Below are 23,963 nucleotides of genomic sequence, written 5' to 3' on the forward strand. Positions count from 1 at the left end.
CGGGCCTTTTCCCACCAGCCCTTTAGTTGATTTCTTGCATTCTCTGCTTTTGCCAAATGCAAAACATGTTACTCCTCCAAATTACTTGTCCTTTCTTTGTCCTTTTCTACATCAATCGACTGTTTATACTTGCCACAGGCTTTGCAAGTGTCCTTTTGAGGAAAGTGAAAGTGTAAATTAAATTCTGTGTTGAAGACACGTGTATAGTAATACTCTTTAAGAGGTTCAGTCTCTCTTTGCTCACACCATTCACAATAAAGCACATACATTTTTCTTACGTTCAAGTCAGAACTAAGGAACTTCCTGTTTGGATTATCTTTTTGAGTGTAATGACTTTGAAATGCTGGGAAAATATCAATGTGATCCTTAAGTAACTGTTTTTGTTTGTCAGTTATCTTTTGTGCCACTACATGTTTACCCCTTAAATTTTCTCCTGCAGACATCCCCTTTACTTTTTCTAAAGCTCTTGTCACCCTTCCATCAGATACAACAAAAGTGTTGAGAAAGAATTTTTTTACAAACACGTACTGTGGTTTCTTTTTTAATGTAAGACAGATTTGTACATTGCTTTCCTAACTGCCATTCCGAGGCCACCTTTGCTTTATAGGTTCATGATGTATAAGACTGCATAAATATGCATTCTGTCAAGAAAAATCAGCCATGGATATAAAATTATCACATTTCTTTCTCCTTTCCTCTTCTGTTAAGGACTCTATGTATATTTTTTTATAACCACAATCTAAGTTTTCAACCGCTTACACTCAACTTGTGTTCCTTTTGAGTTCACATACGCCTGATCTGAATTGCAAAGTCTTCTGGCTAGAGCCTTTTTGACTCTTTCCTTTTACATTTTCTAGGTCCGAAGGAAGTTTCCTGGCATGGTTCTTCTTCTTCTACTTGGTTGGCCTCTTGACGTGACCATTTCTCGAGATTTCAACTTAAAAGACAACTTAAAATCCTCCATTTATTGAGATTTCAACTTAAACTTGCTACAAAAATACAAACTTGGAACATAACCTCCATCATACAAGCTGTTTTAGGAACAGAATGGTGTAAGTCAGACTTACTTCACTATGATTCTAAACCTTTTGTTCATATTGTTAACTATTCAAAATAAGTGCTGACATATCTTGGTTAGAACTGCAACTTTGACTTCCTTTGCTATGAAACTAAACAGTGGACACCTAGAGAAGGTGAGAAATATGAACCGCTCATATAAATAAAATTACTGACTTACACCACTATGATTCTCAACACCCCATATATTTGTGAGTTTGGGCTCTGTGGAGTGTACATATGTAGACATTTCTAAGGGATGAGCTTTGTAGAGTACAGTCAGTCCTCGTATAACACGTGTTTACACTACACGAATTCGATCATACACGATTTATAAATAGGGGAATGATATCGTATATAACACGAACCGAATTCACTTATGCACGATTCGCCTTTGTGTTTACAAGAAATGGCAGTCGAACGCAGAATCACCCCAACTGAACGCAACACGATAGGAATGAAGAGAAGATTCTGAAAATGTATTTGTTTTTTTATATCAGTGAAGGGGAAACCCATTTCACCATAATAACGTAAAAAGCAACACAATTCCAGCTATTGGTATAATCACAAATGCAATTAGATCGAGTTTACTACCAGTTTATAACAGATTCCACTAGCAGAAACGCAACTGGAAATTGTTTTTATTGTTTTATGGTAGTAACCCCTAGAAATGTGCTTTAGTAAAATGTGAGGTGTTAATCTCTGCCTTTACGGTGTTGTTTATTCAGTTGCTATACGCGTGCAGCTTTGTTTATGTGTATCAAGTGTGCCTCCTCGTTTTGTAATTGTGCTTTATTCCCTAAAAATTAGTAAAATACTTAAAAGGTGTGAAAAGGAAGCATCCTGGTGAAGACACTGCAGATTCAGAGAGAAAAACAAAAGCAATATCGATACACAGAGGCGGACTGGGTCAAAAATTCTTACCCGGGGAAAATTCAGTGGCCTCATACTATGGTTTATAGCCAAAATCACACCGGCCTCTGGCCCACCGGGGTTTCCCCGGTAAGGCTTATGGCCAGTCCGCCTCTGTCGATAGAGAAAAAATATGAAATTGTGAAACGCTTCGAGCGAAAGGAAAGACCGTGTGATATTGCACGTGCTACAGGCCTAAATGAGGCAACGCCGAGAATTACAAAGAATGCAGAGAAAATAAAAACAACTTTCATAGCAGGAACAACTCAAAGTGTAATTAAAATCCATTAGATTAAGACACAAATAATTGGAAGAGATGGAATGGCTGTCATCTGTTTGGATAGAAAATCAAACAAAAAAACAAGTTTACTTACGATAGAAGAAAAAGCATTAGCAATATTTTATTACATAATAGTCGTAATAAAATACTTACATATTTTATTACAATTATTTATTGTGTTTGGTAATGTTTTGGTTACAAATGTGTGTTCAATCTTGGGTGGTCGGCACCTAACCCTATTTTTCCCATAGGGCCTGTTGTTTATATTGCACGATTTTGCATTGCGGGGGGGTAGTAGTTGTTGGCGCATCGGCTTCTGTGGCCATAATGCACCTCCCAAGATTTTCGCAGTACTTTGATCCAAGCCCGAGGCGGGATTCGAACCCGCGACCTTTGGGTTGCTAGGTAGGCACTTTACCCACCCGGCTAGCCCAGTCGGCATTTTGCATTGCACGAGGGTTTCTAGGAACACAACTATCATGCTATACGAGGACTGACTGTATGTACAAATATATACTGGGTGGTTATAAAATAAGTTTCCCTATTCAGGAGACCCTAGGGTCAAAACGGTTAGAGATAGCGCTGTGAAAATTGGTGGGTATGTCATTTAGGGTATGGGGAAGCGATTTGTAGAAGAAAATTTAGTTCAAATTTCTGCCACCAGGGGGAAAATTGGAACTGTAAACATGAGATGGAATACATAACTTAGGACTAGATTTTAATATCAGAACTTAGAAATCTACACATATTGTTCTATGTGCTTTCCTTCACTTGAGATAACATTCTGAAAATGGAGGACTGTGTGTGTGACACAGTTTTGCATACAATTTGATTGGGGATATTGGCTACATGCTGTTTAATGCTTGCTTTAAAATCAACAAGCATCTGTATGCCGCCACTGTAAACTCTGTCTTTCAGGTATCTCCATAGCCAGAAATCACAGGGATTGAGATCTGCTGATCGGGCTGGCCAGAACTGCAGAAAGTCTCCAGAAATTATGCGATAATTTCTAAATGTTGAATGGAGCAGTTCCTTCACTTGTTGACCAACGTGGGGAGGGGCACCATCTTGCATGAACACTAGGTCTCCAAGCATTGCCTTTCTTGCAGAGCAGGAATAATGTGATCTCTTAGAAGAGCACAGTACCTTGCACTAGTTACTATACAACTTAAGGGGCCATGAGGTGTAAACTCTTCAAAGAAAAATGGTCCGATTATAAACTCTGCTGTGAATCCAAACCACACTATAACGTATGGACTTTTTAGTGGTCTTTCATGCACAGCAGATGGATGAAAAGTTCCCCATATTCAGCAGTAATGTGCACTTACAGCCCCATGAAGAGTGAAATGTGCCTCATCAGAGTACAAGATCATTCGAGTCCATGTATCGTCAAGTTCCATATGAACCATAAATTGTAGAGCAGTCTATTCGTTGTTGCTGATCACAAGATTTTAGTTCTTGCACTATGTGAATCTTGTACGGGAACCAGCGTAAAATTATTCGAAGCACTTTACGTATTTTAATTTCTTTAAATAACCTTGTTATCCATGTAAGTCACCTCTAATTCTGATTAAAAAAAAAAAATACACGATTTCATTTTAAGGAATTATTAGATTGGCACATAACCCTGTATGTACATAACTGTATGAAATCTTTTCAAAGAATTGTAGAATTGCTGTTGTTGTTGTTGTTGTTATTTGGTTTTTTAGGAGCATTAGCAACTAAGGCCATATTGCTCCGGGGATATGCGGTGGTCATTCCCTGACCTTTCCGCATCCTCTGTATTTGATGGTCACAGGCTCGAACCCCGGTCTAATCAAGAAGCGTGTGCTATGCACTGCTGCTCCTGCCCACCTAGCTACGGAGGCGCCCTTTAGAATTGCAACTATTGCATAAAATTTAAGAAATTTTACACATTAAGAACCTGAAAATTAATAGCTATTAAAAAAGTCTATATCCAATTGAAAGGATTATAGGCACTTGCTCTTTTCCTACATGCCCAAAAATTTGCTAAAATTGCACTGAAGCAGTGAGTTCTACACAACAATAAAATTAGCATTGTAGTATCATAAGATATTAACTACTGAATGCATCCATGTATCAAGATGGAACTATTTTATAATCAATGGGGATGGTAACATGAATGCCATTCAGTTCCCTGACATCTGCTAAGCATAATAGACAATGTCATGAATTACTGCTATAATCTAGCATATCTCTGCTTTAGACTCAATTAGCATTAGTGGGGGCATACTGATGCAAGAAAGCAGCAAGCTTATATAATAGCATCAGCCAAAAAAAAAAAAAAAAAAAAAAAACCATCCATTTACTCCAAAAGTTTGTCTAGTTCACCCTTGAATTTATTTAAGCTGTCAACTTTCACAATGACAGATGGAAGTTTGTTCCAGCAATCAACCATTAGCTGGCTAAATGCAAATTTTGCCATATCTATTCTACAACTGTCTTTCCTCAATTTGAATTTATGCACCTCAGGTGCATTCTATGGGATGAATTTGGATTCCACCAAATGCAATCAATGATTTGTACAAGGTACATTCCACATGCTTGTTATATTTAATGTGGTCTGCAGTCCAAAATCATAATTTATGTACAAGTGTATCCCTTCAGTGATTTTGAAAAGATCAACTGCCCAAGACAAATAAAACATAATTAAAGTTGAACCCTCAATAACAAAGTGCCTGAATCATCTCAAAAATTATGTGAAAGGGGAACAATCTATTTCCCACATGGTGCGCCTTCAGACAGTCCTGTCAAAAAGATTACATGGCCAGGAGCTTTCAGAACACAGTACTTGTGAATACATTTATCAAGCCTGTATTTTTAACTACTGTATTTTAACAAACCGTATTTTTAAATAAAGTTTAAAATCACAATTGGTGTTATGTTTCAGCAGATATGATGAAAACATATTACACCAACAGGAGTGAAAAACTTGCACAAGCAGAAATGCTAGGTAGGTAGGTAGGACTCAAAATACCGGTCAAAATCTTAATACTGGTATTTTGGTATTTTTAATTTATGAAACTGGGATACCGGTATTAATACCAGTATTCCAAAACAAACATTTTTCTCAATAAATTTTGATGACAGTTAGGTGCAATAAAGTACGGAAAAAAAAAAAAAAACAAGTACCGTAATTACTTGAATTTATGTTTATTTAAAACTTTTATTGCAATAATAAATTATCTGAAGAAATTATTAAAAACACAGTTAATCTAAAAACAAAAAATTACATATTGATACTTCAAAGTTTAATTATGTTTAAGCATCCATACTACCAGTCCGAATAAAGTGAGCTCTTAAGAAACATAAGCAATCAATGGTGTTATTGTTTAAACTGGATCTAATTTTGGTACATAATTGATTAGTGGTAGAGAATGCCCTTTCAGGTTCTATGCTGGATGATGCTATTGTACTGAGATAGTTGTAGACTATCTCAGTCCATATTTTCTAGGCTTTGAAATTTTTTTTGCAGGAATAGTTAAAAGTATTTCATTAATTTCCGACTCAAGTTTATCTTTTAAAATCTCATTAGAATCAAGCAATCTCAATAAGGTATTAGAGATTGCTTACATTTTTTAGTGTGTACAAAATGTCATGTAGAACACTAATAAGTGAATTTGCCTTACTGCAGGTCCTATTTGCTTGTATGAAAGTCATTTTAAATACTAATCACCGAATTTATCTTTCAAAATTGGATGATATAAAATGCTTTTTTCCACACACAAGACATTTACCGACATGTTTTTCTTGATGGATATGATAAAAATTATTTTTATCAATATCCATCAGAATTTAAAACAAAAGTTCAGAGTTTCTTTCATTTAGTATCTGAGTATTTACTGTCCATATGTACAGTATGGTTCATGTTTTATGAAAATCTGAAAGTATTTACTTTTTGAATCATATTCTATTATTACCTAGTGTGATTGTTTCAACTAAATCTTCCTTCTTTGGTCCTCTCAATAAGGTATTATAAAGATCAGGTTTCTGGTCCCTTAGTTCTTTAGCTCTGCTCACATTTGTCCAAACCTATAAGAAGAAACTGAAACTGCTATCTCAAAATTAACATTTCTTAATTTTAATATTTTTTTTTACTTTTAATCATATAACAACATATTAAAATAAAAAATTCATCTCTAAGGCTACAATCAATAAAGCTACAATACAGTAGAACTTCGATTGTCCATCACCCTATTTACAATCAGTCTCTGTTAACCATCACTTAACCCCACTATGCCGTAATTCAGTGTGATATTGGTGCCATGTGTCACTCAGTGTTTGTTTACAACTCACTGTATATGGTTGTACTTTAACCTCTTGTTTCATATTTTAATAATTTTTATTTAGTAAACCCATTGAAATGACAGAGAAACGTAAATGAGTAGTGTAGGGATTATCACAAAAAATTAAAATAATCAAAGGTCTAAGAAAGGATGAAAGTGCTACAAGTATAGCATCGGTTTATGGAATAGGAAAAACAACAGTAAATGATATAAAGCGTGATGCAGACAAAATCGAAAACGTGTTGAAAATTGAAACCACTAAAGGAAATGTTAAAAGTCATAAAACAATGAAGCTTGCTAAAAATGAACAACTGGATATTGCAATGTTTCCTTCAAAAATGTAGCCAAGGAATTCCATTGTTCGGACCCATAATAATCGAAAAAGCCACTGAAATCAATAAAAAACTAGGTGGAGATCCTTCATTCAAGGCTAGCATTGGATGGTTGGACAAATATAAGTTTCTGCATGGTATTTGACCGTTGTCGGTCCAGGGTGAAAAGCTAAGTGCAGATAGAGCTGCAATTTCTGTTTACCGTGAAAAACTACAGAAGGAAATAGCCGATTGAAGTATATTTGGTTATATACAATTTGGTTGCATATACAGTTGTATATTTGGTTAAAGACCAAATATACAATTGCAATGAGACTGGCCTTAAATGGAAGGCACTACCTCAAAAGACACTGGCCTCAATGACTGAACATATGGCACCAAGATATAAGATGCAAAAAGATCGCATCACTATAATGTTATGTGCTAATGCAAGCAATAGTTATAAATTGCCTTTGGTTGCTCTATATGAAAACCAAAAAAGCCTAGATCATTTAAAAGTATTAATTTAAATGCTTTGCCAGTTAAATATTTCTCACAATGTTTTTTGAGAAATATTGACATTAAACACGTGGATGAGCCAAGATATATTTCATGATTGGTTTCATAAAATATTTGTACCATGTGTAAGATCACATTGGGCATCAAAAGGTTTACCACAATATACAATGCTACTGATGGACAATATGTCTACTCATCCCATACATGTATGTGATTTAAAAAGCAATGATGGCAAAATATCATGACACTTTCTGCCAGCAAGCGCGGCATCTCTCAATCGATGGATCAAACCGTGATTGGGAGTATGAAACGCCATTATCGCAAAATGTTCATTCAAAAATTTGTTTCGGCAGAAAATAAATTAGATGCGATTGAGTTTTGGAAAAGCTACACTATAAAAGATGCAATTTTCACTCTCACTGATGCCTGGAATGATGTTCCAGTTCAAATAATACAAAGAAGCTGGAATAAGTTGTGGCCAGAAATATATTCAACTGATACAGAAACCATTCTAAAAAAAACTGAAATTTTGCAGTTATGTTCAAATGTTCCTGGTTTTAAAAATATTTTGATGGAGGAAGTAAATGATTGGCTGGATATGGACAAAATGGATGTCAGATGCGAAATTTTAGACGACAATGAAATTGAGCAAAGAGTGATGACATTTTGGATGATTCTGAAACTGAAGAAGAAAAAGCTGCTGCTGATGGAACAACAAACATAATTAGCCACTGTGAAGCTGAAACTATGTTGTTAAAGTGCACTGAGTGGTTTGAGGTACAAGAAGGAGATGCTACACAAGTTTTACTTTTGCGTAAAATTCATAACATTGTCTGCCAAGAGGCTTGAGGGGTAATGAAACAAAAGAAAGACTGACTCTTTTAGAAAAAGAAATTTAATTATGTAATATAAATTACATATTTTCTTTTAAATTTCTTTAATGACATAATAACAATGCTGTATGTATGTAATACTGTTTTCTTTTAAATTTTTTTACGAAATTACTAGACCAATGTAAGTCAAAATATTAAAAACAGGTAGGCACAGATATCTGAACTATGATTTTTTGATGACCTGGTAAAAAATAAATAATAATTAAAGTTTAATTAAATTTCATTATGCTATCTATTATGTAATAAAATAAACAAGTTAGATGACCCGGTCTATTGTATGTATAATGTTTTTAATGAACATATTCCATTATCCGTCTATTCGATTATCCATCATGGTCTCAGTCCTGTACCCTGACAGACAATTGAAGTTCTACTGTATCAGCAAACATTAACTAGTGAAAAATAATTATAATTCAAAGAAGAATAGTTCTAAGAACCATAATTATCGCAGTTCCTTAATTTTTTTTTTTTTTTTGGCTTAACTCAATAAATGCTAAATGGTTATATTTTGTTCAAAAAATTTCCAATTATCATACTCCATAAAAACAAAAATCACTCAGTAACTTATGCACAAAGACCTGGCTTGAATATGAATGATTACTGTTAGGGAAACAGAATATTGAATGAGGGTCATATTTTTGAATAATAAGACAAGAGCACTTCCTAAGTCAATTCATTAATAAAATAATAAATTTCCATTTATTCTTGTTAGTGCCGAGGCCAAAAGGGATAGTTATATCAGTATAGTGTACTAATATAAGTTCTTAATGGCATTATGTAGGAACTGGTAACTATCTTAAGAATTAACACAGTGCATATTACATTGATATGCATATAATCTTTAACAAAATAATGTTTTAAGAACCTATTATGCATTATGGCTTCACAAACAAGGTTGCCATGGTAACTGGTAAAACACCAGTTACCCAGGGTCCTGAGCTAGATATCATCATTCTTCTCTTTCTCTCTCTCTCTCTCTCCTCAAATTTTTTTTTTTTTTTTTTTTTGGCTGGTGCTGCATAAGCCTCAGGCTTCCTTGCACCATATAGCTAATAATAATAATTTAACATCTAGATAAAAGTTAATTATGTAAAGAAATTTAATTTTTCTTGAGTTTAATAACAAGCATGATTTTAACAATAATAATTATAATCAAAGTAAATTTGGATATTTTTACTTAATCATATGACTCAAATCTACTATATGCTACCTATTACAGGAGACTATTTTTGAAGCATCCCATCTCCCATCTGGGGACTAACTTTGATAAGTGACACCTAGATCTTGAATAAATTTGTTGAGGTGTAATGTACATAAATAAATTTTATGTACATTCCAGTGTAATGTACATAAATAAATTTATGTACATTATACTGGACAACAATGAATTTCTTTCTTCTGATGTGAGAAAAGAAATGAATAACTAAATCACACAGGTAAGTAAATGAAACCAGATGACTTCTTCACTGCATGTAATTAATTTTTATTACACACAGTGTAAGTTATTAAATTTTGAAACCTACACAATCACAAATAGAGCCATACATTACAATTATTTTGAGATCCTCAAATGTGGTAAAAAAAAAAAGGCTGAAAAACATTTACGCTATTAATTTACATGCAGACAGTCCTTTTTGTTTGTAGGCTGATGTTCCAGAGTATGTGGTTACGCACACTACTCTGGAACATCGGATGATAAGTGCAGGGAGAGGCTGAGTTCTTAGCTGTTGGGGGGGGGGGGATTAGTTCAGCCACTGGTATGGCTTCTAATTTATGTTAATTGCATGGTAGTCTGTCAGTTCTATGGGACAACAGTTCTGTCCAATCCAACCATACCCATCAGATCATTAGACCCAAACTAAGTATAAAACCATGTCTCCAGAGTCAAGGCTGTGCAAGTGGTATCATAACAGAGAAATGTAGGCATGTGAATTACCAGCTTAAAAGAAGAGAACAAAATATGGTTTTGTTTGATGCCTGTTTGTGATCGTTTAGGTTTCAAAATTTAATAAATTTATGTTAATTGCATGCAGTCAAATGTTCCTCATATTTTTTCTTTCAGTTTCTTTCTTGAATAAGATAGTGTAATTCAAGAATTTTTCAGTAATGAATTTAAAAATCACAATTTCTTCTAGCACCCACAAATTTTTTGTAATATGCAATTATTTACATTTTTTCCAAAGGCATCTTAGCTTGATGAATGATAAGATCAATTTGATGAATGCATGCCAAACGATAGGATCAACTATATGAGTACGTCATAAAAATATAAATACAGTCAAAGCTCTTTATGGCGACTAGCTTTTTAATGACCCAAAATGTTACAGTCATTATAACATTTTGGACCATTAAAAACTATGTATGGTAGATCCCGGCCAATTTCCCATAAATCTAATGCTATTTTACATTCGTTATAATGACCTTAAATGTGCTTCCATAGCCAGGTGGGAAGGAGCAGCACTGCGTAACACACGCTTCTTGATTAGACCGGGGTTCGATCCCGTCACCACCAAATACGGAGGATGCGGAAAGGTCAGGGAATGACCACCGCATATTACCGGAGCAATATGGCCTTAGTTGCTAATGCTCCTAAAAACCAAATAACAAACAAACAAACAAACAATGACCTTGAAAGATGAACCAATTCTCTAAAATGACCTAAAAAGTTCTATATCCCATTTTGTTTTTTAATTACAATATTCACATCTCCAAATGAAAGAATACTGAAGCTAATAATAAGATTGCAGGTTGCCATGAGAAATCACTCATTGGCAATTTCTCACACTTGTTGACATGATGAAATTAACTTCAACTGGAAGTTACTTTTGGTGCACAGTATGTGGAGACTGTTGGTTGATTGGTGTTGTTCCTACAAAGCAGGTAGCTGCACCAATTACAAACAAAAATTAAGATTTTACAAGCTGTAAATAATGGCATGTGTTCTAAGACCTATATTTCTAAACAGTTCAGTATTTCCATGAGTACACTGTTCATCATTCTGAAAGAACAGAAATCTTTTAAAAACTAAGGCTGAATTTGTTTGCACATTGGATGAATAACTGAGATTAAGTCTTGTGATGTACAGTTCCAGAAATTTAAGAGCCATGGGCTGTCTTTCAAAAAGGTGCATGGTGAACGTGCAGCAGTCAGCACTGAAGCTACAAAGGAATGGAGGGAAAATTGTTTAAAAATGTTTTGCACACAACCATAATAACATCTTCAACGATGATGCAACTGGACGTTTTTTTTTAAGTTTCTACCAGAAAAAATGCTTACATTTAAAGTAAGAAATGTAGTGTTGAAAAAAATGCAAAACAACAGATTACCATTCTCCTAGTAACAGACATTTTGGCACAGAGAAGCTTCCTCTCTTAATCATTTTGAAAGCCCAAAAACCCCCGATGCTTTAAAGGTTTGCAGACACTGCTGACTATGTATCCAGAAAACCAATGCTATGTATTCAGCAAAGTCTTGGATGTCACTAAATATCTATGAAGAATCTATGAATGACTGTAACATGGTGATTATGTTTTTGGCCATTAAAAAGCTAGTCGTCATAAAGAGCTTTTGACTGTATTTATATTTTTATGACATACTCATATAGTTGATCCTATCATAATAAGAATAGAAAAATTTTGCTGTTTGTTCATAACTGCACCCCTCATTGCCAAATGAATGGCCTATGTGCAATCACTGTTGAGTACCTGCCAGCTAACATTATATCTGTTCTTCAACCACTTGATCAAGGTGTAATCAGTGCTTTAAGACAACCATTAAAGAATGCTCTTAAACAAAACCGTTGCACTGTGTCTGGAAAACAAAACACAATGTGAAATCTATATGCTTCAGTATGGTATGATGAGGTTGATAAAAAAGTGATCACCTACTGCTTCAAAAATGCCGGATTTTTTTTCCCTTGAATGATGCCTCTTCCTCTGTTAATTGTGAAGAACAGTCTAATTTGAAGTCTTGAAGAAATTTTTGTAGATGTGGATCATTACCTAAACTGAAAGGAATATGTTTTTTGAGGAGTACAGTGAAGTGGATGCAGATGTTACATGTTTCAGAATATGCAGGAATGAAGAGGAACTCACTGAAGATGTAGTGGAAGCTGAAATTTTTTAGTGATCAAGGGAAGGAATCTACTGTAGTTGAGGAAAAAGTTTCATTGAAGGATGCCCATCAAGGTTAGAACTCAAGATTTATAACATTTAGAACACTGGGAAAGGGAAAATGATAGTAGGAGTGTGTTATAGGCCTAATGACTCTGATGAGTACAACGAACAGTTATGCAGAGAAATAGAAGTAATTCTATACAATGGCCAGTAAATCAGAATGTCTTGTAACGGGGGGTTTCAACTTTCCAGATATTGACTGCAACTTGTAGATTGGTCATTCGCACACTAGCAAGACTTATGGATTTATTGGAGGATTGTTTTCAACGGCAACATGTTCGAGTTATGTTAGTTATAGTTATTTTGGTTTTTAGGAGCATTAGCAACTAAGGCCATATTGCTCCGGGATATATGCGGTGGTCATTCCCTGACCTTTCCACATTCTCCGTATTTGGTGGTGACGGGCTCGAACCCCGGTCTAATCAAGAAGCTTGTGCTATGCACTGCTGCTCCTTCCCACCTGGCTACAGAGGCGCCACATGTTCGAGGGGCAACCAGATGAAGTAATACTCTTGATCTGATTATCAGCAGTGATTATTCATGAATTAAGAATTTGCAGATAAAGGAACCACTAGGTGACAGTGATAACAGTGTACTGATGTGGGATTTACTTAAATATGTAACTACCATCAAGAATAAAGGGAAGGGGTTTTTGTTTCCATAAAGGTGACTACAGTGGTCTTAGACAGTTTTTAAATTGTATACAGTGGGACCAACTGACGATGATACCAGAGGTGAATTCTTAATGGGAGCCTTCAGGGACTTAATCTTGGAGGCTACTAGGCTTTTCATACCAACTAAGAAATACTGTTCAAGGATTAGACCTAAATGGATGTCAGATGAATTAATGAGGCTCGTGGAAGAGAAGAAAAATCAGGCAACACAGAAACCTATGGCAGATATAAGCTAGTCTGCAATCAAGTCACAAAGGAGGTTAGGCAGGCAAAGGCAGATTACAAGAAATCTTTGGCAAAGAATGCAAAGAAAAACAGCTAACAGTTCTTCACTTATGTAAAATCAAGAACAGGCCAGGGCAAACTTTTGGGCTGAAGGGCCACAATAGGAATTCAAAAAGAAGGCGGGCCGCATGTAAAATACTATTTTTAGATACATATTATTTGTTATCATGAAGAAGAAATATAACATAAAAAAATTATTCTCTAAAAACCAAGAATTTAATGAGATGAATGGAACTGTTTTACATCTTTTAACATTTTTTTTAATGTTGGGTGTTAATTTTGTAGTTGAGATTCTTAAAACGCTTATAAATGTTCATTGGTGATGCTTGATCGTAAAGAATTTTTATTTAGATTCACGATGGAAAATGTTTGTTCACATACGTAGGTTGATCCAAAAATAACCAACATTTTTCGGGCAAAATCTTTTAAGTTCGTCTAATTTGTCCGAATTAGAGTATTGTAAAATTTACATATTTCCTCACGACGGTGCAATTCCCTTAAATCGGTATCACACTGCAGATCTATAATCTGAAGCTGTAGTTCACTCGGTGCACTATCAATTTCTATTGAAAATGGGTTGTGCACTATTGCCAAACTTGTCTCAATTTTTCGGAAGTCGCCAAATCTTCGTGAAAAGTTGTCATTCAAAGCGTTAATAATTTCACAATATTTTTCAAATTTATTTTCTGGAATCTTCAGCAACTTCATGGTTGGAAAGCGGTCTACTTTGTTAATCAATAAATGTCGAAGGAACAACTGGAGTTTTAATTGAAATCCATTCAAACTTTTTACCATATTATGGGGGTATAAATTTTTCCCTTGTAACACGGTGTTGAAAGTATTTAAGTGTGTCACGATGTCCAGGGTAAACGTAAAATCACAAATCCAGTTATTATCAGTTAATTCGGGAAAGTGCATAATATTTTCAGTTTTAAAAATAGAACGATGTCATCTTTAAGATCCCATACTTGCCGAAGAACTTTTCCTAAAGCCTTGAATGGTTTGAGCATGCTCAATGCTGATGGGATTCTTCCTCTTGCTCAGAATAATCACCTGAGAGGGCATAAATTCAAATTGAGGAAAGACAGATGTAGGACAGACGTGAGGAAATTTGCCTTTAGCCAGCGGGTGGTTGGTTGGTGGAACAGACTTCCATCCCTTGTCGTGGAAGTTGATAGCCTAAATAAGTTTAAGGCTCAGCTGGACAGGTAACTCGAACGAACAGAGGGGTGAAGTGGAAGTGGTTATTTTTTATTTATTTTTATTTTTTATTTTTTTGGCTGATGCTGCATAAGCTTGCTTTCTTGCATCAAATGCCCCTACTAATGCTAATTTGGCTATGTTGTTGTTATTTGGTTTTTAGGAGCATTAGCAACTAAGGCCATATTGCTCCGGGATATGCGGTGGTCATTCCCTGACCTTTCCGCATCCTCCGTATTTGGTGGTGATGGGCTTGAACCCCGGTCTAATCAAGAAGTGTCCTTCCCACCTGGCTACAGAGGCGCCTAATTTGGCTATGATAAGGAATATCTGTGTACTCTGATTCAATATCTTGAAGAAAATTAACGAAGGGCCCCCTCGATTGTATTAAATTTACTAGTTTAATAATACAAGATGTGACATGTTCAACTTTTAACACATTTTTACATAATACTTGTCAATGTATAATACAATGAATTGTAATTAAATTATAATCAGGATAATTTTCACAAATTTTATCCCGAATTTTCTTTAACGCTCCCACATTTTTACTTGTCAAACTTGGTGCTCCGTTAGTTGTTATGCTTACCATTTTGTTCCATTGTAAATTATATCTTGTTAAGCATTTTTCAACTTTTTAAAATATATCAGCTCCCGTTGTTTGGTCTTTCCATTGAAAGAAGAGATTCCATTGAAAGAAGCTTTTCAATAATTTCAAAATTAGAGGTACATCCACGTATGAAAATTAATAACTGCGCAGTATTCTTTTGGTCGTTACTTTCGTCGAGAGATATCGAGTACTATGTTATGGATTCTAATACTGATAATAATTGCTCATTCAAATTTGTATCGATACATTCAATTCTTCTTACTACGGTTCGCCGAGATAAACTTATATTCTCAAATTTCTGTTTAATGTCAGCTTGTCTCTACAGTAGCTTCTTGTTCCTTAGTTAGCCGCGTAAACACACTTTGTTGTCTAGATAAATTTTGAATCAATCCATCAGCAGTTTCCTTTCTCACTTCCGGAGTTATATTGGCACCATATTCGGAATGTTTAGTAGTGAAATGTCTTTTAATATTGTACTCTTTCAGCACTGAGACACTCTCCCGGCAGACGAGACAAATAGTCTCGTTACTTATGTTAACAAAAAAATATTTTGTGTTCCACTCTTCATTGAAGACACGATGCTCTTGTTGAATTTTTTTGTTTTTTTATTCATTTTTAAAAGGGTGTAACTATTATTTTTATCGCTACTGGCACCAAGATGATAACCGAAGATAACGCAAAAAAAAACTAACTGCGAGATGACCGTCAGAGAAAACAGATTGGAACTGCGGCTGGTAAGCAGTCCTATCCTATTACTCCGCCACCACAGCAAAGCTGTTGTCGTCATCACCGATTGTCTGTTACCGTAGTTTCGCATTGTTAGTTTTATAATCGCAAATTATACCGTTATGAAAGCGCCCGTTGATTCGCTCCGGTTCACGCACAATTTCAAATTCTATCTCAATTTGAACAATACAGAGATGACAAAACAATTTACAAGTCGACAAATTCTATGATGTATTACATATACAAATTTATTTTTCAAAAAGGTGTCGCAAAAGGCATAAAATAAGTAAATTTTTTTCGAAAATACAATTAAAGCTCGCGGGCCCCACAAAAATGTGCGCCGGGCTGCATGCAGCTGTTGTTGTTGTTATTTGGTTTTTAGGAGCATTAGCAACTAAGGCCATATTGCTCCGTTGCGGTGGTCATTCCCTGACCTTTCCGCATGCTCCCTATTTGGTGGTGACGGGCTCGAACCCCGGTCTAATCAAGAAGCGTGTGCTACGCACTGCTGCTCCTTCCCACCTGGCTACGGAGACGCCTCTGCATGCAGCCCGCAGGCCATAGTTTTCCCGGGCCTGATCTAGAAGGAAAGGGATGAATCAGAATGGTTCACTTAACATAGATGGTTCAACTATTGATGATTCTGCTCTAGTAGCTGATAAACTGAATGAGTATTTTGCATCTACATTCACACATGAGGAGTTATTCAAGGAGGGGAATGTCAGACATTTATCGAAATCTAACAGGATGCTAAGTGATTTTGTAATAACTGAGAGCAAAGTGGAGGAGAAATTGTTGAAGTTAAACATAAAAAAGACACTTGTGGCAGATGGAATCTATCCAGTTATATTGAAGGAAGCAGCAAATAAATGGACACTGCTCTACGTGGACTACAATTAATAGTGGAGACCCCCAGGGTTCGGTGCTGGGCCCATTGTTGTTTTGTGTATTTATCGATGAAGATATATCAGGCTAAATGTCCAAGTTTGCAGATGATACAAAGGTTGGCAGGGTTGTTAATGACAGTAAAGACAGTATGCTACAGCAACAGGATCTAGGACAGTTAGGCAGATTGGCTGAGAAGTGGCAACTGAAGTTTAACATTGACAAATGCAAAGTACTGCATATGGGTAGCAGTAATCCAAGAGAAATGTACTAACTGTGTGGTATTTAACTCAGGGAGGTGGAGAATGAAAAAGACCTGAGGGTAATTGTGTAGTCAGATATGAAGTTCTCTGAGCAGTGCAGACAGAGCAGGTAATCGAGTTTTATCAATGATATATAGCTTGGGTTTCAAACTGGCGGCCCACGGGCCGGATGCTGCCGCAACAAAATTTTTGTGGCCTGCGATGCCCAAAAATAAAATGTTAAAGTAAACAATTAAAAAGTACCTATTTATAATTCTAGAATATAAGGATTAAAAAACCTCTGTAATAAATATAAAAATAATCATTTTAATTGATAATAATTAAAAAAAAAGATTGGATCGATGGAGCCTTGATTAGAAAGAACTAAAAATATAAATAGTAATTTCAAATGAATGAAAATTGAAATTATTATCTTTAAATAACATTGTAACTTTATTTCTTTAAAAATAAAAGAGTTACATTTTATTTTTTTAAATGGAGAAATTTTAATCTAAATTTCTTTTAGATTTAAATTAATATTACAATATTGCAAATGCAGCATTTTTTTATAATTTTATCGAAAAGATACTTCATTCGTACTAGTTTCTTTGTTGGGATCTGTTGTGTGCGTTGTGTTTGCTATCTATAATTTAACAAATACCTAAGCAATGGTTTTTTAAATTTTATAATTTTAATTTCAACTATAGAATTTATATAGAAAATGTCGCTTTCAACACCAGTCAAGAAAAGAAAAACTGATAATGAGGGAAGAAAATTCCAAGAAAAGTGGGAGCTGAACTATTTTTGTATGGAAGTGAACAGTAAAATTACATGCTTAATTTGTAAGGAAAATATTAGTGTTGCTAAAGAATACAACATTAAGCGGCATTATAACTCTAATCATAAGGAACAATATTCGGGCTTCGAAGGAAAAATAAGAGAAGAAAAATTAAAAACAATGAAGAAAAACACTTCATAGTCAACAACAAATATTTACAAAATTCATGAAAACTAATGAATCAGTACTAAGAGCAAGTTACGAAATAAGCTATTTGTTAGCAAAACGTTCAAAATCCTTCAAGGATGGTTCATTAATTAAAGAATGTATGATAAAAGCAGCTGAAATAGTCTGTCCTGAAAAAGTGCAATCATTTCGCAATATTACATTATCAAGAAATACAGTGGTAGAGAGAATTAGCGAAATGGCAGATAACATCAGTTCACAACTACAGGATATATCTACAGAAGTTTTGTTCTTTTCAATTGCGATTGATGAAAGTACAGATACACGAGATGTTGCTCAAGTTGCTGTATTTTTTCGTAGTTGCGATAATAACATGAGGATCACCAAAGAATTGTTGGAAGTTATCCCTCTTTTTGGAACTACGACTGACGAAGATATTTTTGCTGCTGTGTGGAGCATTTTAGAAAAGTGTATGCTTCCACTTGACAGACTTGTATCTGTAACAACCAACGGTGCTAAATCAATGACAGGTGAAAATCGAGGATTTGTGTCAAAATTGATTAGAAAATTACAAGCTGAGTACCCAGATAAACTAAAAACCATGGCTGTCCACTGCCTTATTCATCAACAAGTTCTGTGTTTAAAAATATTAAAAATGGACGATGTATTGAAAACAGTAACAAAAACAATCAACTTTATTCGAGCGAGAGCACTCAACCATCGCAATTTACTTCTCTTCTTAAGGATTTAGAATCTGAGTTCGATGATCTTCCTTATTATACAGAAGTTCGTTGGTTATCGTGCCACAAAGTTTTAAAGAGATTTTATATGCTTTTGGAGGAAATAAGTTTTTCTTGAAATGAAAAATGAAAATGTATCAGTTATAAAAAATCCTTTGTGGTTTAAGGATTTGGCATTTTTAATTGATATTACAAGTCACCTCAATAATCTTAACATTTCATTGCAAGGTAAAAATAAGTTAATAATGAACATGTACGATGCAATAGCAAGTTTAGTACAGAAACTAACGTTGTTTAAAAATCATTTAAAAAAAGACATTTTGACCCATTTTCATACTTGAGCAGTTAAAAACACAAAATCACTCTCTCACAATATTGTGACAAAATTTAGGAAATCAAAAACAAATTCGATAAGTTTTAATGATTTTAAAGAGTTAGAAGATATGTTTTCTCTTTTCTGTTGGACCTTTTTCATTTGAAATCGAAAAAGCTCCCACTTTGATTCAACTGAAATTAATTGATTTCCAAAATGATTCATTTTTGAAAGACAAATGTTGAGAAGTAGGAATTCCAAAAAATATATTCTTACTTAGGTGAAAAATACCCGGAAATTAAAAAGTTTGCTGCGCAAATTATGTGCTACTTTGGGAGTACATACTTATGTGAGCAATTATTTTCATGTATGAAATTAAATAAAATGGCGTATAGATCGAGATTGACAGATAAACATCTTTCCGACATACTGAAAATTGTATGTTCCCAGTCTTTGACTCCTGATGTTGAAAAACTAGAAGGGGATAAACGGCGGCAGGTTTCCGGGAAAACAAATTAATTATTTTCATAAATATATTGAATATTTAATTTTTAAATAAAAATATAACAATTATATATACTAAAACCAAAGGAGTACAAGGCAGCTAAAGTAACACACCTCTATTAGTTACAATTTATTAGGAAACGTTTTGGAAATTGTTATTGTTACAAAATCCATCTTCAGTCTTTGTAGCAATTTCCGGAATGTTTCCTAATAACTAATAGAGGTGTGTAACTAATAGAGGCGTGTTACTTTGGCTGCCTTGCGCTCCTTCAGTTACCAGTTCATCAACAGCCACTTTACTCCCATTTCTTCACTATACATACTAAATTCTAAATTACTTGTATTCTGTAGATCTGAATAAAAATTTAAATGTTAATTAAATTAACATTTAAAATGTTAATTAAATGCTACTGAATCCTGAATCAATATATAATACAGTAAACCCCCGCTATTCGCGTTATCTGTATTTGCGGTCACTGATTTAATATAAAATGAAACAAAAAAAAATTGAATTTTAAATCACCGTGAACATTTTCCGCCAAAAAAAAAAACAAGGGCGTGGCTAAAATTATCTTTTCCGGTCAAAACAGCGCTCAGTGGGTTGGGGGAGAGGGGTGACAAAATCATGAGCGTGGATGTTTCTCGCTAATCCTTGTTCAGTATGTGCTATGCGCTTGTCACGGAAGAATTCGTGGTTTGCTTTTAATTTATATGCTTATAAATTGAATAAATTTATCAATTTATATATCAATTTATAAATTGATATGCTTACAAAAGCGAAAAATATACCGTTTTGCAGAGTGTAAGTGAAAACAGACTTTTTCGAGTGTGTTAACGGAAGAAAGTGACGTTATTGTGGACAAATTCTTTTCTAACCCCTACAAAAATATCGCTACGAATAACAAGGGAATTGTGAAAAGATCAAAGAAGGTGATGACATTAACGAATAAAATTCAGTTATTAGACAAAATTTCTAATGGTGAAAGTGTCTCCTCAGTGGCAAAACATTATAAAATCAATGAGTCAACGGTACGATCAATCAAGAAATCGGAAGAAAAATCCACCGTAGTGTCCGTGAAAATGCGCTAATTGCTTAAAAAATTTTCTCTGTAACTCGTGATGTTAAAATAGAAAAAATGGAAAAGGCTTTAAATCTGTGGATAGAAGACCGAACTCAAAATAAAATTCCATTAAGTTCACTCATCATTCGTGAAAAGGCAAAACTCCTTTATTAACACTTTAGCGAAACTGGTGATAGCACTGGCGGGATAAGTTTTTTAGCTAGCAAAGGTGCTGGTTTGAAATTTCTAATAAATATTACATTTAATATTAAATTGTTTCTTATTTTCATTTCGATGCCTTATGCTTGCATTTCCCTATGTACTGTCTATGTACATAGTCATATTATGAAGGTACATATAATACATACATAGACAAAATTTTAGACTAGTTTTTCTTATATATTTCATACTTTGGAACGGAACCCCTTTATTACTATGGGAGCCATAACTCAGTATTCGCGTTTTCGGTATTTGTGGCATTTCTCAGGAACATAACACCCGCGAGCGGGCGTTTACTGTATTTAAGAAAATTTTATGCGGCCCGCGAAAATCATACCATCACACAAAATGGCCCACGACAGAAATGAGTTTGACAAACCTGATGTATAGGAATTTTGCTAGCAGAGACAAGGACGTGATTATCCCTTTGTATAAGGTAATGGTCAGGCCACACCTTGAGTACTGCGTACAGGTCTGGAGCCCTCATTTTAGGAAAGATGTAGAGTTACTAGAATGAGTACAGAGAAGGGCAACAAGATTGGTGAGAGGAACAAAGGGGCGCTCTTACAAAGAAAGCAAGTTCTGCAAGTTGCAGAATCTGGAGACTAGGCACCTGCGAGGGAATCTAATTGAGGTGTATAAGGCCTTGAATGGTTTGAGCAGGCTCAATGCTGATGGGATACTTCTGCTTGCTCAGATTAAGAAGCTGAGGGGGCACAGATTCAAACTGAGAAAAGACAGTTGTCGAATAGATGTGCAGAAGTTTGCCTTTATCCAGCAGGTAGTTGATTGCTGGAACAGACTTCCATCTGTTGTTGTGAAAGTTGATAGCTTAAAAAAATTTAAAGCTGAACTAGACAAACATTTGGAATGGCCGAATGGGTGAAATGGGAATGTTTTTTTTTTTTTTTTTTGGCTGATGCTATATAAGCTTGCTTTCTTGCATCATATGCCTCAACTAATGCTAACTTGTATGTTGTTTTTTTTTTTGTTTTCAAGTCCACCTAATTTGAAAGTGAATTAAATGCTATTATGTGCCTTCATAATTCTCCTTTAAAACATGCTGCCACTAAAACAGTGCAGTTTGACAGATTATTTTAAATTCTGAAATGAATTTCTCTGTCTTTGGTTAGGCCTTGACATATGTAAATTTGTACGTATGTAATTTATAGATCTTAACTACACTGTACAATCTTTATTTTCATGTTTAATACTGTAGTACATATTCTGAATTACATTACATTGCATTGTAATAGTAGAATTATATTAAATGTTCAAATATTTCTTTGTCCTTTTGCTGATTTTATGAACTACTGATTGGGGATTGCTATAAAGAACTTCAAGTGTACTTTTAAAGAACAGATAAAGCTACAGCATAACATACATTGCATACATATTAACCTTATTAGGCAGTAGCAAGGCAGTGTGTGAAGATAGGCACATGTTATTAAGTGACCATCAGTGATTCTGCTAATCACTTCATATAGCATACAATGAGAGAGTGGGTAGAAGACTGCAGTCATTGGGTTCATTATGATTAGAACACCATAGTCATGCTTTTTATTACATCTTTTCATTATGTCATCATCACATAAATATACTGTTAGTATCAGAATGGCCAAATAATACAATGGAGCAGACTTTTTCAATATAAAAAAAAACCTCTTTCGTCATTAAAAAAAGTGACGGCGTGTTTGGTTTGGTATAGTTCTGTCACAAACTGGACCAAACCAAACTTGTTGCCTCAGCACCACCTTGAAGGGAAGGGGGAGAATAATTTATTCCAATAATTTACATGTTACCAAAAGATAATCTGATTCATTCACTCTTTAGACTTTTAAACAAGGGCATGGGAAGGATATATCTCCTATCTCTGCAAGGTAGTCTGCATTACATATTCACTACATTCTGAATATGTAACTTAGACAACCTTGCAGAAATTGGAGATACAGTAACACCCCGAAGTTACGCGATAGGTGGGTCCGACGAAAATCGCGTAAGTCGAATTCGCGTAAGTCGGGGTACAACTTTGCATATAAATACATATAAATTTTGCTTAATTGGGACCAAGGACTAACAAAAACACTAGTTTAGAAGAAAAATATTAATAAAATTGCAGTTCTTTATACATATTAATACAAAATATGTATTAAAAAAAACAAATGACTTACGTAAAAAGTTATTTCGATGTCGATGGCTTCATAAAATCTAACAAATTCGTCTGACGACACAGCGCATTCTTTTTTTCACGCAGAATTTCTTCGTAGCAAGCTAATAATTTTTTTATTCCTTGCTTTGTAGCTATAACGCGTTCTTCGTTGGAGTCTATGTTTTCTAAAATTTTTAAACCCTTTACAATTGAGCCCTTTTCAATTTTCAACCTGTCAAGTTTGCAATTGTCATGTGCTTTTCGCCGTTGCTTCATTTAGGCCTGTAGCACGTGCAATATCACATGGTCTTTCATTTCGCTCAAAGCGTTTGACAATTTCATATTTTTTCTCTATCGACAGAGGTGGACTGGCCATAAGCCTTACCAGGGAAACCCCGGTGGGCCAGTGTGATTTTGGCCATAAACCATAGTATGAGGCCACTATAAATTTTCCAGGGTAAGAATTTTTGACCCAGTCCGCCTCTGTTTATCGATAATTGCTTTTCTTTTTCTCTCTGAATGTGCAGTGTCTTCACCAGGACGCTTCCTTTTCACACCTTTTAATTAAGTATTTTACTCATTTTTAGGGAATAAAGCACAATTACAAAACGAGGAGGCACGCTGGATACGCATAAACAAAGCTGCGCGCATGTAGCAACTGAATAAACAACACCATAAAGGCAGAGATACACTATTAACACCTCACATTTCTAGGGGTTACTACCATAAAACAATAAAAATCTAGTGAAATCTGTTTTAAACTGGTAGTAAACTCGATCTAATTGCATTTGCGATTATACCGATAGCTGGAATTGTGTTGGTTTTTACGTTATTATGGTGAAATGTGTTTCCCCTTCACTGATATAAAAAACATAAAAGCAGCAAAGTTGAATTTTGTTCATCTTTCGCTCTCATTCTTCGCCGTCGTACCGTATATC

General features: G+C 34.8%; 1 protein-coding gene across 1 annotated transcript in view; it reads right to left on the reverse strand.

The window, feature by feature from the left end:
* The window catches only part of LOC150091088 (growth hormone-regulated TBC protein 1-like), a 214,834-nt gene that overhangs the window by 132,505 nt on the left and 58,366 nt on the right, over positions 1-23,963 (reverse strand). The window contains exon 4 of the mRNA XM_090381738.1: positions 6,190-6,301. Within this exon, the coding sequence (XP_090237864.1) occupies positions 6,190-6,301 (112 nt within the window). The remainder of the gene's footprint in view (positions 1-6,189; positions 6,302-23,963) is intronic.

This window comes from Mastigoproctus giganteus, chromosome 1 (assembly GCF_048544385.1).
Source record: "Mastigoproctus giganteus isolate SK-2022 chromosome 1, ASM4854438v1, whole genome shotgun sequence".
Lineage (NCBI taxonomy): Eukaryota > Metazoa > Arthropoda > Arachnida > Uropygi > Thelyphonidae > Mastigoproctus > Mastigoproctus giganteus.